General features: G+C 34.2%; 1 protein-coding gene and 1 long non-coding RNA gene across 3 annotated transcripts; one reads left to right on the top strand and one right to left on the bottom strand.

The window, feature by feature from the left end:
* Positions 1–4,966: 4,966 nt before the first annotated feature.
* Positions 4,967–16,994, bottom strand: LOC109541293 (transcriptional repressor protein YY1). 2 transcript variants are annotated; one of them, XM_019910115.2, is made up of 6 exons: positions 16,408–16,994; positions 12,806–13,000; positions 12,608–12,750; positions 5,956–6,035; positions 5,777–5,896; positions 4,967–5,693 (listed from the first exon to the last, which is right to left on the bottom strand). In XM_019910115.2, exons 1-6 carry the CDS (start codon positions 16,856–16,858, stop codon positions 5,585–5,587), a joined length of 1,098 nt encoding a protein of 365 aa, XP_019765674.1. In that variant the 5' UTR covers positions 16,859–16,994; the 3' UTR covers positions 4,967–5,584. The 2 variants fall into 2 exon arrangements, with proteins under 2 accessions (XP_019765674.1, XP_019765675.1); XM_019910116.2 differs by having other exon boundaries at positions 12,815–13,000; positions 16,408–16,991.
* Positions 6,035–7,449, top strand: LOC125504172. The gene is made up of 2 exons (XR_007281322.1): positions 6,035–6,817; positions 6,878–7,449. It is a non-coding gene; the product is annotated as an uncharacterized LOC125504172 (long non-coding RNA).
* Positions 16,995–18,441: the final 1,447 nt, after the last annotated feature.

Here is an 18,441-nt window from a genome sequence, read left to right as displayed (position 1 = left end):
AGTATTCGAGTATTCGAATATTCGGATATTCGAATATTTGAATATTCGAGTTATGACTACACATAATTATTGGCTTTTTGAATATTCGAAGTAACATTGGGTCATTGTTTGAACTTCTGTCTCGTGAATCGTAATGTACTATTTCTGCAAGGATACATTTTCAGCTAACGCTATACTTTATTGCACAACTGGCAACTGTGGTAGTGTGCAAAATAAATACATTTTTGTTACTTTTAATTTTCAAGTCTAATATCTGCCGCAAAGCATCTTGTAAATATAAGGAGGATTTATAAAAAAATAATTAAATGTGACAAAGACTAAATAAGCTATATTTAATCACATTTAGCAGACAGGAAAAAAGCACGCCAGGCAGTGATTTCCACTGACGTCACGCAAATCGATGCAAGATCCTACCTTGTATTCATTGTATCATGATTTGAAATAACAGGGCGGATACGCGTAGGATACTATTCCATGAACTGCGCATGCACCACCCTCGCAGCCCCTCTTATATGGGGCCTCACTCAAATAATCAAGGTCAGACCAAGATTTTGATTGCGGTCAGCGCCACCTACTGCTGTTCACAACGCAACTTACTCATAAATGAACTAACATCCGCTAGAGGACGGCATGACGACCATTACAGCGTGGGTGCTGATTTCAAAAACGCTGATTTGCAGTTTTTGCGATCCGTCTTTCTGGTATCAGAGAAAAGCGTTGTTTCTTGCAAAGTTTTTTTCTTTCTGCGATCAATAATTTATTAAAACATGAATTTAAGACCTTGTGTTAAAATATATAATATTAGACGTAAAAATTTAATTATTTAAGTTTAATGGCTATGATCAAATAGCAACGATCGCCCTACAACAGAAAATGATGCGCGATTGAAGTGACCTGCCTCAGGCGAGCTTCAAAAGCAATAAGAAAAGTAAGTTTTACTAAAAAATCATATATTTTATATACAATTTATTACAGCTTATTTACATTTGTCAAATATACTCAAGAATTTCTACTCCGTTGGTTACTTAAGAATGCAAAAATAATGCATACTTAGTCTCAACAATATTATATCGTCTTCAGAATTAAAATATGTTTTGTCAGTCCGCACTCACCGACCAATTGTAGATCTATACTTGACAATAAAAAAAGAAATTTAAATAAACACAATACGAATTCCTCAGTCGTAGGTTGACTTGCAATAATATGAACAAGTATTAATTAATTAATAACACAGCCACACAACCAAAAAATTGTTTTTTTGATCTGGTGTTGAGACACTTATATCATGTAGTATTTTGACCTGCTGAATCCAAATCCGCAGTCAGTTTGACTTTATCAGGTCAGGGCCAAGGCCATTCCGAAGCCTAATTAAGAAAGAACCAGTTAGGCGGAAAAAATCTATCCGCTTTGAACAATGAAAAGCTTTCGGCATCAGCAGTCGTCATGAGCTTTTGAAAAATAATTAAATTTATAAAGTGCAGGATTCGGAATCGATAATTTCAGCTTGAACCCAGCTGATGAGAGCTGAGGCTCGAAACCGGTCCTGGGGGTGCCTGAGGTTGACGCATTTCGAAATCTGCACTTGCCCATTTCTATACGCTTTGTTCAAAAGAGACGTTAAAGCGAGGTAAACCATCCGTGACTTATAAACATAGGAAGATAAATAATAGAACATATAAACTACTGTAACATAGGGAGGACTCCCATCCAATGCCAAACTTGACCTTAATTTTTGACTAAATCGGTTTCCAATTTTAACTCGAATTTTCAAGGTCAACCTATTCGTTTTCCAGTTTTCCAAATTTTGGTTTACATAAAAACATGAACAAGTCGAAAATTATCGAACATTTTTTCGATTCACTGGTCTGGCTAAAATCGAAAAATTGCAATAAAATTACAATTATTTGTACTAAATACAAAATAATGATCATTCATTTGTATTTAGTGTAGTCTGTCTCGTTATTTCTGCAGAAAAACATGTTGATCGTGAATAAATGTTTTGTGTAATCCAAGACAAATAAATGCTGACCAAACAATGTGACTAAAAGATTAAAAATTTCATCAAGCTGTACAAAAAATGATAGAATATTCTGGAGAGTTCCCGGCCTTCTTATGGTCAAACAATTAGCACCCTGAGGTAGGCAACAATAAATTGCCAAAAGCTCGGTAGCTAAAAAAGTTTTTCTTTTTCTTCACCACTGCGCAGACCGAATTCCCAAGAAAATCAACTATCTTGCAATTATTCGATATCGGTCAAGAAACTGAACTTATTTAAAATCGGACTTATGGATCGGAAAAACGGAAACTCTCATTATGGCATTCGCAAATCATTAACCAATTCTATTAGCTATGTTTCCATCTAACTAGAATACATTAATCATGATTTTCTGATTTTTGAGAAGCATTTCAGTTGATCGGTACCAAAATGTTTTGTATCAAATTTTTTCACCAAAAAAGTTGCTGGGATTCTTAAAGGAAGCTTCGTATCGAAAAACGTTATTCTTTATAAAATCTTATATAGATATTGGTTTTCAAAAAACTGCAAATATCTCGATAACCAGAAGAGCTGAACTAAACCTAACCAGTCCATTTCGTCTCTTTTGAACAAAGTGTACAGATGTATAGATTTTTTCTGCCTAAACAACAACCAAACTGACCGCGAATTTGGATTTAGCGGGTTAAAATAGTACAGGATATGTGTCTCAACTCCAGATAAAAAAGTTTTGGTTGTGTGGCCGTGTAATTGTTACATGGTAACATCGCAGCTTATACATATATCTCATATAAGCGTGCTCACATTTTGAACCACTTAAAAATGAACAAATATATCATAGCTTATCAAATAATCAGCGTTTTTTGCCTGATATACTTCAATAATACAATACAGGGTGCTTCACTAGTATGAATTACTATCCGTATCGTGAAAAAATAGGTCTATAAGTTTATGTAAGTGGAGTTAAGTGCAAAATTGGCAAAATGAAATTTGCATTTTCTTTGAAGCAAAATAAGTCAAGCCGTTTGCGATAATCTAGGGTCAAGTATCTATGAGCAAAAAAACTGTTACAGAATATTCAAGATATTGGCAAGAGATTCCAAGTGCACTCCATTTCGTTTCGCAACTAGCCGTTTTTTCGGTTAGTATAGCAACGAAAATCGCACAATGAATAGCAAGTGAAAATGCGCATGTTGTCTAAAAACTTTCAGGTTTATTTAACTGAAGATAAACATTATCTTTTCTTTTGATAAACCGAAAAAAAATATTTTCGACAAAGTGTGTTATAAAAATTCTGTCAAGATTTCCAAACCCCTTAAATTTTTTCTTATGTTATTTGGAAGCAAAAAAAGCCGAGTACATTTTACAAAACAATGATTAACACTCAACTACATTTATCGAGAGAAACACTAATTGACAAATTTTCATCCACATTTTATAATAAACTTTAGATATGCAGTGAAAGCTCTAATAAGCGGACATCTCTCTTAACCGGACATTTTTCTTGGAACGGAACTTCGTCATATGGTTTTCAATGTAAAACACTTTCTTATAAGCGGACATTCTATTAAACGGATGCGGACATGATATTATTATTATCATACGGAGTTGAAAAGCTCCCAAAAGCGGACACAAAGCTGTAAAACGCGGTCGACGAATAAAACCATCAAAAATAAGCGATTTTCAATCGGGGAATTCCTTCACATTCCTTCCGTAATTCCCCGTTTTAGATGTTTTGACTTTATTTGCTTCATTCATCAAGAATAGTGCCATTAGGTTTCGAGCACATGTAGAGAGTGTTTGTGAATATGGCTTCAAAAAAGAAAATGCTTTCCTTAAAAGAAAAAATAGAAATAGTAAATGCTATGATATTCCTATCTCTCTTGGGTTTCAGTCAAAGTGTGAAGTCAAAATTTTGAAACATCGTTTATTTCATTACGTTTCGGCGAGACAATAGCGCCATCATCAGATTTAAAATTTTACACAAACTCGTACACAAACTAGTAAAAATTAAACGTCCTTTTAGGTCTTTGCCTTCTTGAAAAGCTTGAGTTTGTCTGGTTTGTAGACAAACTCAAGCTGTTCAAGGATATTGGATGTTGCTTGGATACAAGCCGGAGGACGTTTTCAACGCAGATGAGACTGGACTTTTCCTACGTACATTAGCAGACAAAACATTGAAATCTGAGAAATGCACCGGCGGTAAGTTCTCTAAAGAAAGACTCACTATTTTGTTTTGTGCATCGATGGCTGGTGAAAAGGAGGATTTATTAATCATAGGAAAATCAGCTCGCTCTCGTGCTTTGAAAAATATTGCCATCCAAGATTTGCCAGCAGTTTGGAAATCAAACAAGAAAGCGTGGATGACTCAAGATATTATGTCAAGATAGTCGTTTCAGTTCGATATAAAAATGGGGATTCAGAAAAGGAGAGTGCTCTTATTTCTAGATAACGCAGGATGCCATCCTCGTGAGGTGACACTGAAAAATGTCAAAGTTATATTTTTGCCCCCAAACACCACTTCTATATGTCAGCCCTTGGACCAAGGCATCATTAAGAACTTCAAATTTTTTATAGAGGTCTTATTCTAAAACATGAGCTGTCGAAGTCCATTAATGTATTAGAGGCTTTATATTTCATAAAGACTGCATGGAATAAAGTAAATTCTGCAACAGTCAAGAATTGCTTTATAAAAGCTGGATTCAAGAAGACAGAAGGAGAAATTCCACAATATTCTAATCCAGAAGATGAGCTGCCTTTGTCATTATTAGCTGGGTCAATGCGTCATGCAAAATCCTTAGGTGCAAGTGATCAGCAAGCACAAGGATTTGTAAACATTGACCATATGGTGCAGACTGAAGAGGAAACGTTTCATCCCGATACCACCGCCCTTTCCAACATTGAACTTTCCTGATGCCTCACTCATAAATCGTATGATATCTTAAATGCAACTTTCCCTTGAAAAATATTTTCAAGCGATGATTTTATTGCGTTTCAAGATTTTAATAACCTTGAAACCCATTTCCAGCATTGCATTATTCATCAAAAATTTCAAAAAACGCGCCAAACTAGTATAATAGAATATGTAAATAAACCGGCCCGATAAGTTTCTATGTTTCTACGTTGAAAGATGTTATAAAACATGTAGACAATGAAGAAGCTGAAAGTAAATATTTATTTTTAATTAAATATCTCTATTATGGGGACACCTCCCATAACCGGACATTTTTTGTGGAACAGTGACTCCGCTTGACTATCCGCTTATCGGAGCTTTCACTGTATATCAAAAACGGTTAGACTGAGGTATAGGATGTTCCATTTAAAATTAGCAAGCACTTACTTCCGGTATGACCGACCGGAAGTGTGGCCCTCTTGAGAATATTTTAGATCGCTTGTCCCCAATGACCTCAAACTGTTCAATTTTCAAATTTGATTTGATACAGATAATAACTCATATTGATCATAAAACAATCTTATTAAACGAAACTAAAAGTATATTTGGTTTTACAAGGTAGACTTTTCCAAAATTTTGTTACCTTAAATTAATTTGAAATGTAACGGAAACACCATTCAACTCTTCAGATGTTCGACTTAATCAGTGTATACAATATACTCCGGATCCGCAACTTCAACTTGGAGAAAAGGAGATGGCATCATTTGTATGTTATTTGGGGGTCTGCCAAGCACCGTGTTTCTTGATCTGAAATTATGGATTCATATTGGCTCGAGTTTATTAATTTTAATTACGTTAGGTATAACAAGTAAATGATAGAAAATACTCACTTAGCTTTCGCATGTGTTAAAATATGACTTTTGAGATTCGTAGACTGAGCAAATTTTTTGTTGCAACCATCGAATGGACACACATACGGTCGATCACCAGTATGTATCCTTACGTGAGTTCTGAAAAAAGTTTGCTCATCAAAAGTTCCCACAATTATATTCACTTTACTATGACTCACCTTAAATTAAAATCCAGACTAAATCTTTTCCCACAGCCTTCAAATGTACATTGGAATGGTTTTTCGCCAGTGTGAACTAACTAATGGAAAAAGAAAGAACATTATACTCATTTAAAACACAAGTTGTGCAGTTTGTTTTCCATAATTTAAGAGTTTAAGAGTTAGTTGTTAGAAAAAAAACTTGTTTGTGCTTAAGACCACATAATAGAAGTGAAATCTTGAACAAGCGGGGCAAGGCTGTAATAATTAATATTATGAAATAAATATATATTTTTGGATTTTCACAAAGTAAAATAACATCTACAACATGCTATTGCTGTACCTACTCTCATTTGGATCATTCGATATATTCAAAATGTATGTCGATTTTATAAAATCAACTAAAGGTTTCGACTTTTAAAAATCAACATTCAAATCAGCACTCAAAATGATAGGTAATTTTTTGCTTACATGCCTCATACATTTATGAGGGTTCCGACTGAAAAGACCCGATCTTGCTTTGGTAGAGACTAATAAATTTTCGTGCATGAATGCGACAATGTTCTTTATACTTTTGTTAAGTGAGATATAAATAGCTACAATACGCTCCATAAGTGGTGACGTCACTAATTAGACATATTCAGGGACTGTATCTAAGCAAAGCAAATTTGCATTGGAGTTAGATACGAAGTTTCCAAAGTGTGCTGATTATCTGGTTTCGTATTAACAACTGTGTTAAAACCTGTTATTTGTATTTAAATGTTATAGAATAATGGTTATGTGTTGGGCTCCTGAATATAAAAATTGTGATGGTCGTGAAAATGTTCGTTTTTCCGGTTTCCAAAACCTCACCCACACGAAATCGATGGATAAAGTTGGTACGGTTAGTAAATCTTATATTGTTAGTTGTAAACCGTATGTTATACTCGAAAATGATTTATAGGAGAACTCTTTAGATCCTGGTGCCTTTGTATGTCTTGGACGTATGTCAGTACCTTGTCGCAGAATAGTTAAAGTATCCCGTTAAAGAGTCTCGAAAAAAATGAGCAGAAGGAAAATATCTGCCGTAGCAGAAGCACCAAGCGACCATTTGAGAACAAAGTAACTACATATTTCTGTMWTTTATACATAATCGACATGCACATATATATAATTTTCGAATTACCTTCGACTTCGACTCAAGGTATTCCTGAAACCTTTATGTCTACAACACGMATTTATGCTGAAAATGATTTTCACCTACAACTACAGGAAGTGTTAATGGAACTTCACAATTTTTCTGAACGTTTTTAAGTTGAGAGTATAAAAGGAAATGGCATCTTAGTATTTATGTATTTTTCTACTTATGCAATATTTAAATGTTTGTTTGCATTACTCAAAGATATAAGTAGTTTGTTATTATGACTGGCAAGTTGAAAAACTTAGTAAGCAAGATCAGTTACTCATAACTCTCATGAAACTTTAGCTGATAGTTTTAATGTTTCGCAGTCAAAAATATACTGAATTACAGTAATACACAGTAATTTTTCTTTTTCATACTGGCTCTCACATCTTTAAGTCAAGCAGGAGAGTATTCGCTAGCGAACACTAGCTCAATGTCATTGCCACTCTCTTAAAAGTTTTCACCCCTCTTTAACTATACACAGTCTTATTTAAAGCAATCCGCGACAGTAGAAAATCGTACGACGTGACCTGCAGACACTTAAAATGTTAACTTATCATTAGCAATCAGCTGTTAGAAAACATAATCTGCATGTTGAAAAATGTTTAATTTATGAAAAAGTAAGAACGATGTATCTAATGTAGTAAACAAAATAGTTGCTAACAATAGCGGTACTTCCTTTTTTTCTAATATTAATGCTTAGAACCTGCAGATTTCTAGAAAAATACAGAATGAAACCAGGTCCAATGCTAATAAGATACGACAATTAGTTTGTGTGGATACAGTCTTTCGGCGCGTGCATCGTCGACGTCAGACTAATGGAGCGTATTACAAATTCTTGTCCATTTTCTGTTTGACATTTCACTGTCCAGGGTGGCGTATTGTACTTTCCTCAGCGTTACAGAATAGACCGACAATGGATCCTTGTAATTGGCTGGCCATGTGCCAACAACGGAACTACGATAACCTTACTTTGAATGTTATTTACTTATTTATTTTTATAGTATTGGCAGAGACTAATTACTCTTTAATATTGGTGCCTTTACCCATTAAAAAAAATGTATATTCAATAATTGTGCTGCCACTTGTCATCGTATATTTGGTATTTGGCTAACCAAAACGGGCTTATTTGTTCTGTTTACAACGATTTTGTGATCGAAGAGTGGAAATAACAAAGGGGGCAAGTGCCAAAGTGTATGTTTCAAGATAATTAGAAAAATGTGCAAGCAAACAAGTTAGGCACTTAGCGGTACTACTACTTTGATTTCAGATATAAAGATTAGCATGAGGATTAGCACATACCGCTTTCGTAAAGACATAAAGACAACCACTTGTTCCCTTTGTTACTTCCGCTCTTCTATTTTAAAAAAATTATCAATTTTTCATGCCATTGCATCGTGTCAATCTTAATAATCGTCTTCAAATATTTACATTCGAATTTCCACTTGTAAAATGTGGTCAAAAGCCTGGAGTTACCAAAAGACATGTTTACATATTATTACTAGGCCTAGAAGAGTTTATCAATCTGCAAATTTGTTTATTGTTATAGAAAATTAAGAAAATATACCATAAAGCCATAAATAAGAATGTCTAAAAGCGCGTTTGGGACTGGATTAAAAATTCCTTATATACTTAAAAAATGGCCAGCGTGCCGACTAGTTATGGCCCCTATCGAATAATTACTAAACAAATGATTGCAACTATCAAAATCAAAATGAATTCATTCATTGAATAGTGCGCGCTAGTGCAGTGTAGGACAGTAACAAATTACAAACTTATATTCTTTTGTAAATACAGGTTTCTAGTTAGGAAGAACTAATTTAGTACTGCACTATAATCATAAAAAAGTAATGCAGCGACTTAAAATGCATCGTTCAGATTCAAGATGCATCATGTACTGACTGTTTGACCCTAAGCTTTTTATTATGACGATGCCAATATAACGTATATAAATAGAATTTTAGTGATCGAAATCCAATTCCCTGCAAATCGTATGGTGTTTGACACAATTTATCTGTTTCTGGTCTGGTTTTTTTAGGAATTTCTGTAAGACGCAAGGTCAACCAACAGGCAAAGTCACATTTCGACAGGTTCGGTCTATTCTCTAGTGTGTTACACACGGTGATGATATTTATATCTATAAATCTCATCAGCGTGAAATTATGCAATCCATTGTTAGGACGTTTAATAGACACCACACGCGATCTCCCAAGACAAAAGAAATCGGAATTTCGGGGACATGCGTTGACATATTCCAAGAAGTGTTTTGGAAACCTTAGATACGATATGAGCCAAGTAGTGAAAGTTCATTTGACAAAAAAATTGTTAATGATAAAAATGAATACCTACATTTGACTATATTTTCCAAAGATCTGTTAAAATTTTAACTGTCTGTTCTGTAACTTATCATTACAAATGTGTGTAGTTTGTTTAGTACATTATCCCATAATTATGAAACAAATGAATGAAACACTGCTATCGAACAATACGCTACAGTGTGGGCCACTAACAGAGGTGGTCGGCCGTATCTCACAAACCCTTAGTCGTATCGATTTGAAGCAAAAAAAAATACTTTTAAGTTCGCAAAATTGTCGCTCGAGGGCGAAATTGCAACAGTAAATTTTAAATATCGATTTTTAGCAGGTTAGGACAGGCTAAAGAAGGTTGGAAATACTTTCATTCTATTCTTGAGAAATTTTCACTTATTTTTTGTGGGAGTATTATTGTTCTAGTTAGTCAAATAAAGTAGTGGAGGAAGGTCAAATATTGGTTCAAAAAGTTATTGATAGCTCCGTACTGGATGGCTTAATCAAATACAAAACTTAAAGAATTCAGCCAATGTCAGGTGTAAGCACTAAGAATTCACAAATTAAACATTCACCCTTTCAAATAAATTTCCAACATCATGGTAGACAAGATAACTTCCAAACCACAGGAAACCCGCATTTCGCTTTTCAAGGATTAACTCATTTAGAAAAGGACAATGATGAATCGGAATATGAAAATCAAGAAGAGTATTACGAAGAAAATGATTACCCCGAATCAGAAAATGTCAGTGAAACATTATCTCCTGAAGAAAACATAATAACGATTCATTAGAAAAGTTTCGGAAACGAGCCTCGGAACAACAAAATCATTGTCAAACTTAAAGTTTCTAAATTAATCAACTTCCTTACATAGAAATTCCAAATTACAATATCAAATTATTAATAGACACAGGTTCTCACGCATCTCTATTAAGACCGTCAACCGCAGAAAAATATTTCCCAGATTCAATAAAACCCTATAGGTGCCTTTACACTTACGCTCGTATCGCGTGCTATTGGACTGTCCCGGTGCAGTCGCGCACAATATGCGACACCCTTACGTGAAGTGCCGCCTCTTAGATAGGGATGATTCGATGCAAGTAAATACAAGTAGGTATTCCATACTTTTGATTTCGTACTTTGATAATTAAATCGTTCTTTTGATCCAAATACTTGGTATCGAAATAAAGTACTCGTATCGAATCGGATTGTTAAAAGTGTAAACACTGCACAAAGTCTATTGAAGAACTTAAGTTGGATCTGTCGCAGCCATGAACATCTAGCTGTTCTCAATTAGAAAACATGTTGGAAGAAAAAAGTTTTTTTGATGCTAGTACTGATAATAACATACCTCCACAAAGCACTTTAGAAGACGCATTTTTACAAGTTTCGACCAATAAAAAAAAATACATTATTTCTAATACTTTTTCTTTATTGAATATAATAGATATATGTATTTTGGAGGGAGGTTGAAAATATAACAAAATAGTGCAGGCTTTAGTTTTTTGTCTGCAATTATTTGCGGCCTTCCAACATTGTGGAAGGAGAAGGATTTTTACGTCTTCCGAAAGTGCTTCAACCTAATATAGCTAATAAGCTTGTGTAGCTATAGCTAAAGCTAAATTGTCAAAGATTATATTTGTCTCAGATTGGACAGAAACAATGAACGTCATGGAATTTTCTTCAAAATAGTAAAATGCATATGATATATCTGGCTACTTGTACGCTCAATGAAATGTTTGCCCTCTTTGGCTCACACAATAAATAACATTGTTGAAGAGGCTTTAAAATGACCAAGTGTGAAAACAGCTATATCTAAGGTTTGTAAAATTGTGCGTTGAATAAAAAAGATACGTATTAATGGTTCTGAACAGTCAGTTTTAAAACTTAATGACGATGTCAAAACAATATGGAACTGAATAATATCTTTGAAAAGTGACCCATTGAGAGACGTACAAACGGTATTTCCTAACTTTTGTAAGTAAATGTTTATTTCCTAAAGCTGGTGACGCACAATAGAAAAAGCTTGTCCACTAAATATTTGCAGCAACTGGTTTTGTTGGGAAACCTTCAGAAATAATATTTTTTTGTTTACCTTATGGCAATAAATGCATTAAAATATATTCCATGAATTTCATTATAATCCCGTCTTTAAACGGCTTTTTTACAGTTAAAATTCATGGTAATAGTGAATTTCGGTGTTGAAAAACTCATCGAAAATGTATACTTAAAATGTGTTTATGACAATTATACGTAGTGTCACTCAATAAAATTGTGTGCAGGTAATGGTTTCTACTCTACATTTGGTTACCTCTCATTTGAGTAAGTATCGATACTTTCAGAATACTTATGAGTAGTATCGCAAGGTGATTTGGTGGTAACCAAATTAGAAGTAACCAGTAGTAGTAACGCATTTGAGTAAGTATCGATACTTTCTCAGTATCGTATCGTAAGTGTAAAGGCACCTTAGGTTAGCAAACTCCAAACCTGCACGGGTTCAAGGAAAGCCACAAGTAAAGCTACAATTCCGCTATTTATTTTGTATACATTTTGTCACTTCAAAACGAATCGAATTCATTCTCTATTCCTTTCATGATTATTTTGCTGGGATATTACGAATTAAAGACCTTTCTGATTGCAATTGAACATTGATTTAAATAATAAATTATTAAAAAATCGTTTCTTGCAAATAACTTTCCATTACAGACAAAATTTTAATAAATATAACGTTTCGAATTAGACAATAAAATTCTAGTAAACCAATTATAAAAAAAAAACTTGTGATGTTGATATTTTCGTATTGAATCTAATAATTTACCAACCATGTTACTACCAATACTAAGAATTGGACTATTTGGAGCTCCTGGAGGTGCAATATTGAGCTGAATCCAGATGTGAACAAAATTTCAGAAGCTATGAAGTAAAATCAGCAGTTGCATTTTGTACAGATCATTTCGGGATACTTTGTATATGTGCGGGTATCGACAAAACATTTATTATCGCGTTTATTAATAAGTTTTTTACTTATAGTGAACTGCCATAGCAGACCTGTTTTATGCATCATTCAGGTTAAGTATATCCGAACATCATTTTCTATGAAAATGCGTAGAAATTTTAAGTGCGTAGAAAAATATTAAATTGTTCGATTGTATTTTCCCACCTCAAATATGCCATTTTCATAATAAGTTCTTAACTGAACGCTTACCTGGTGCCGTTTCAATTTACTACTTTCTACGAAAGCTTTCCCACATTCTGCACATACATGCACTCTCGGCCCATGTGTATGTAAATGTTTCCTCATTGCCGAATTATCTCTAAACATTTTGTTACAGCCTTTATGCGGACAAGCTAAAAAAATTGCATTAGGGATACCTTAACCAGTCCGTTGAAATTTTCTACTTGCTTCTCTTACCAATAGTCCTTTCTGATAAGTCTTGGTTTGGCCGACGCACTCGTGGACTCTTTAATCCAGGTCTTGCAAATTCTGCAAGTTGCTTAGGATCGGAGAGATCTAGTCCAGGCATTCCTTCTTGTGTTAGCTTCTTGCCAGTCATGTATTCAGTATAGTCGGGGTCGGGTTCTGGGTTCGAACCCTCATCTACAATAGCAATTTGGAGTTGTTTTAGCCGAAACAATGATCAGAGTGCTACAAAAAAGCCAATCTCTTAACTACATGAAGTAAAATATACAAGGTGTTTCATGAGGAAGGGGTATTATTTTAACCACTTATTCTACGTTCGAAAATAACACTAGTTTGCAATATGAATGATAGCTCAAAAATGCTTCGTTTACAGGGAGTTGAAATTTAATTTAAAAAATTCAAAACAAAAAATTTCTTCAAAAGAGGTTTTTTCCAGAGGTCAATGGCTAGGAAAAATGCACGTTTTGCAATGAAACAAGTTAGTTAAATTTTCGCAGTGGCGTGAGTACCTGCACGCTACCGAAATTGATAGGGAGAAAAATGGTACGCGACTGCATTTTTTAATCAGCATTACATTTATTTTTGTCTATCTGTTTAGAAATAGGAATTTCCATTTAAAAGAGTCCAATTTGGCCCACCCTGTACATACCTCGAAAACTAGTCGCCTTGTGAACTGCGAAAAAATCATGCTTATTCAACACCAAAGAAGACATAATTTTACAGATCTTCATGTAAATGAAATCATTTATGCGCGACAAAAATATTAAATGCAAAAAAATTGGGTTTTGGCCATTTTGACGATTAATTTGAGGTTATGTCAAAAAGTGATGCGGTGGCAGATATTTTTCTTAACCGTCCACACCAGTCCTGACTGATTGCGCTTGCGCGTCTCACTGCTATGTTGCCGCTATGCACATACTTGATTTTTAACCGACTGGCCTTGCTCGATTAGCGACGCCTAACCTCATAAAAAGTCGTTTACTTTTTTTAGTTAATTTTTTCTGGTTAATGTTTGTTTGTGTTTAAGATGCAATCTTATAGCCGGAAAAATTCTTATGCTGCATTTTTTTCTGATTTTTCACAGGCATGTATATGTTACAGACCGTATATGTAAAACCAGCAATATAAATGTGGCAGTATATATAAAATGACTAGTCCGTATATAAACGGACTGAAGATTTCAGTCTACATGTATAAAAAATTTGTCCTTCAAGAAACGGACTAGTCGGTTTGTAAAATGACTAGACTGTTTTTATACGGTCCAACTTCGACTAGTCCATATGTAAACGGACTAAACCCCGGTTAATTCAGACTTTATGCAGTTTTAGTTTGGCATTTAGTTTGGCTCTAGCTTGAAGTACCCTTAATATTAAGTGTAAGAAAAGAGTTTGTTCAAAAATTTCGCTGAAAAGCACTTCAAATCCATTGAAAATCCGGGACATTCATAGGTAGACTGTAAGGGCGACGGTAGCCATGTGGAAAAAGGCGACAAAAAATTAGATATGGAATGCACTCATCGATGCAATGTCGGAAAACATATATTTTAAAATTTGAGCTTATATTATTAATGACTACATCTGATTTACTTTTGTAATTTTATATCTGAAATATATCGTATTTTTTTACAACAATTTTTGCAGTTGCGCATTTTTGCACATAAAACATCATTGCGCTTGAACAAACGGTCTAGTCTGTATATTAAATGACATGTCTTTTTGCATACGGTCTGCTGTATTAGGCCGTATATATATGGCCTAGTCTGTATATATACGGTCTGATTCTATATACCGTGTGTAACATGTTGTTATATCTGTTTATTAATTTAGAAAGTTGTTAAATATATCTGTTTATTATTTTAGAAAGCAGAAAGCAAACAAAAACAAATAATATCCATGACTATTAAAACTCCAAGAATCCAAATCTTTACTGCGAGAACTAATTGTATAAATAACTAGCAATGAAATTAGCATTAATTTCAGGAACAGCCACTGTACTAAAAACGTGCTAGAATCCACAAGAAACCGTGTTTTTCTATGGTTATAATTTCGTTCGCGATGGAAGTATCAAACCCGCAACGTTTTACCGCATATAGCAAAAAACCCACAGTTTTCAACCCACAAACTGTATGTTTCCGTGTTGCAATTTAATATTTTCTTAAAGTTGGAACTTCAACAACGTTTTCCACCTGGACCATCATTGGATTCCTTTAAATTTAATATTTTTAAAATCAGAAATTTATATTTGAGTTTGTTTAAAAAGTTTAACCCGTTATTACCTTTTTCAAAAACATGATTTGCATGAATCTAACAACCTATGAGCAGCAATAAAATCAACGATATATAAAACTAAATGCGATCTTGGTTTTATTCTTAAGAACCAAATAGTATAACAAATTACTTTGCCTAAAAGTTTTGATAATAATACATTATATACCTACGTCGTGAAGTGAGCTATTATATACCGCAGCACTTTTATAACCTGATTCCTATCTAATAGCCTTCTCGACCGAGGTATATATAGATTTTTTTCCCTACTAACACGGAAAACTACCTAAATTGATTTAATTGCATTTTTAATTTCCCATTAATTTTTTAAGTGTCGCAATATTTTAAAGCCCTTTTGTCTACTGTTCATTTGTTTTACTTTTACGCACATGTGCGCAATAGATAAAGTTTCTATGGAAAACTACTGGGAAAAGCGAAAAATTAGTGAATATTAGAGTTACAGTGATTTTAGAAGTGAAAATGGATGGAATCTTCTTGAACTTAGAGATGTGGGCAAACTAAAAATAATAAAAAAAGTAAACATAGGGACTTTTTTATTATTATTATTGACCTAGGGAAAGAAATATAACTTCTCACTAGGGAAATGGAGTAAATATTGATGACTTCCCAGGTTAGTAGTAAAAAAAACATTTAAATATTTATAGAGCAGCGCATAAAACACATTTAAATATTTTATCGGCATTTATAATGCCCAGGCTAGTTTATGAACGAAAATAAAGTTTCAATATTTAAGAATTCCGTCTCATTATATGTAATAGACATGACAAAGACAGATAATTCTGAATATATTATGACATGGCGATAACAGCGCCGAAACGAGGCATGTTTGAAGTATTCTATAAATACTTAATTGTATGTAAAGGTGAACCTAGCTGTATTTGAATATACGACGAAAATATAATCAGGACTAAAATGCATTTTAATAGTTGGTGATTATTGAAGTAATTTAGACAAATTTATGAAAGCAATTCAAACAGATGCAGAATTATTAAAGTACTTGAAAAATTTCAAATTGAAGGCGGGGACCGCCATGATATTCCTCCATTGAAAATCATGCGGCCATTTAAAACATGGCAGAAAAGCTAGTATGGCCGCTCATAGTCAAAACAAACGGCAGTTTCCCACACATTTTCTGGCAACATGTAACTTTCCGCCAAACGTACGACTCCTAAGAGCCGTGGTGATGTTTGTTAGCAACGACCCTCGAAGTCATGCCAATGAATGTGCTGATTGGACAGACATTTCCATGAACCGAGTAAAGGCAAGTTTCCAGAAATTGTTTCCCTATTGCTAACCTACCGTCACTAGCCCCCGATGCCCACATGGTAACGGAGAATTCTCCTTCCATTGTCTTGATTTGCACTTGTTTTTGTTCCCATTTCCTGGGCTTGGATTCGACGTGCATATCACTAAGCAAGAACTCGTTTTCACGTCGGAGAATTCCACGGTTTTTAATGTGTTTCCGCTTTCTTGAGGGGCCAGCAGTAGTCTCAACGTACATATCACCTTGATCTGGCACTGGCACATCGTACAAATTCAAAGGGTCCCCCGAATCGTCAATAATTTCTTCGTGTGTTTCTAAAATCAGTTCTCGGGCCTCTAGGCCTTGTGGATTCATCATTGGTTCGCCATATTCTACTATGGTTTCCACGTTATCGCCAATATCTACGGGAATTGTTTCAATTTCAACGCATTCCTGGATTTCGGGCTGAATTTCGACTTCACACATCATATTGGGATGGTCCGCCATAATTCCCAAAGTTGTTTATAATAAAAGATGGACGAACAAAAATGGCCACTGTTAACCACAATGGCTGCCGCGCACTAACTAATGGACGCCATTCGGCCATCAATTTTACGGAAACACAATTGCTTAACCCTCGTATATGTTTCGATTTGTAGCTCTGTCATTGTCGATGTTTGCTCAATTTCCACTTGCTGAAAAGAGCGCACAATAACATCTGCTTCAATTTGAACTGAGCTGGATTGGTGCGCTCTATGCATCAAGTATCGACAAACGTTCAGGATACTTCGGTGAACGGTGTGATATAACAATGGATATGAGATAGAGATGGCGCAATAAAAGATGGGAATTAGTTTGCTACTGCTCTCTAAGCATGTAAATGCGGGTGTTTTAAAAGTATATCGCGTAACCGAATAATAAATCAGTTATTTTCAATTAACACAACAATCTCTTTACATTCGTTTGCTTCTATCGAACATAAAGATGTCCAAATCATTTGCTTCCAATTTAGCGAAAGGTGAGAGCATCTAATTTATGTTGAAGTTGTGTGAATATAAAAAAAAATATCGGGGGTAATTGCACAAGTGCTTCATAATTATCTGGTTATTTTGATAAACGAGTGTAACTTTGATAAATATTTCCTGAGTAAACAAAGTAAATGTGGTTTAATTTTATTTCTATTATATTGTATTACTATTTTAAATTTATTACTTATATTTATTAAATATAATTTGAATAGCCTGGGAATGTCAGGATGACATTGGAGGCCTAATTCAACAGGAAAAGACGACTTTCAAATATTTTTGCCAGTGGGAGTTTGAACTATTCGCGAGTTCAAAAGTGCAAACGCCCCCTGGTGGCTAAAATGATAACTACAAGTTAACTAGTAATTTGAGATTTGTTTTGTTCTAATGAACTTTTGCAAGCTTTTAATTTCAGTTTTTTTTTTCATTCAATTCATTTCCATTCATTTTAGCAATCGCAACTCTCACTTTTTGCTTGTTTACCAACCCCAATAGATAGACAAGTTTGACAAGTCTCAACTGTCATTCGGCAACGAGTAATTTGACGTGTTGCAGCGCCCCGCGTGATTGTTTGAACTCGCGATCATGTTAAAAAGTTCAAACGCCCACTGACGGCTAAATTATAACTATACTGAACTATATAGTAACATTTGACACATATTTTGATTAGATGTTATTGGAATTTGTTTTGTTTAGTTCGAATCAGCGTTTACAAGTCTTTAAACAAATAGAAACATTTTAAAGTGTGCAAGTATAAAATGTAAATAAAATTTGTGTTTGGGAGGTTTTTAGATCGACAAATCCAAATTTCCTATTTGCGATTTCAACTACCGATGGTGGCGCTGCGCAACGACATATTACTCGTTGTCGAGTGACAGCTGAGACTTATCAGACTTGTTTATTTATTGGAGTTGATGACATTTATAACATAAAACAATACTTACGCACTTTTCGATTTGTTTCTATTTCTTTAAAAGCACTCATAATTTTACTTCTTATTTTAAATTTAACCTTTAATTTAAATAGTTATTTGACAAAGTCTATATGTAGATGGGGCAGTTGAAA

This window comes from Dendroctonus ponderosae, unplaced genomic scaffold, assembly GCF_020466585.1.
Source record: "Dendroctonus ponderosae isolate FM_Combo_2020 unplaced genomic scaffold, Dpon_F_20191213v2 Dpon_F_20191213_4, whole genome shotgun sequence".
In the NCBI taxonomy this organism is placed as follows: Eukaryota; Metazoa; Arthropoda; class Insecta; order Coleoptera; family Curculionidae; genus Dendroctonus; species Dendroctonus ponderosae.
The sequence above is the reverse complement of the archived record's forward strand: the minus strand, read 5'-3'. Positions and strand labels throughout refer to the sequence as shown.

Excerpts from the sequence above, each read along its gene's own strand:
- LOC109541293 (XM_019910115.2), bottom strand. The coding sequence starts at position 16,858 with ATGGCGGACCATCCCAATATGATGTGTGAAGTCGAAATTCAGCCCGAA. Across the intron at positions 12,751-12,805 it reads AAGGACTATTGGTAAGAGAA|CTTGTCCGCATAAAGGCTGT; the intron begins GCAAGTAGAAAA and ends CAATTTTTTTAG. Across the intron at positions 6,036-12,607 it reads GTAAATTGAAACGGCACCAG|TTAGTTCACACTGGCGAAAA; the intron begins GTAAGCGTTCAG and ends TTTTTCCATTAG.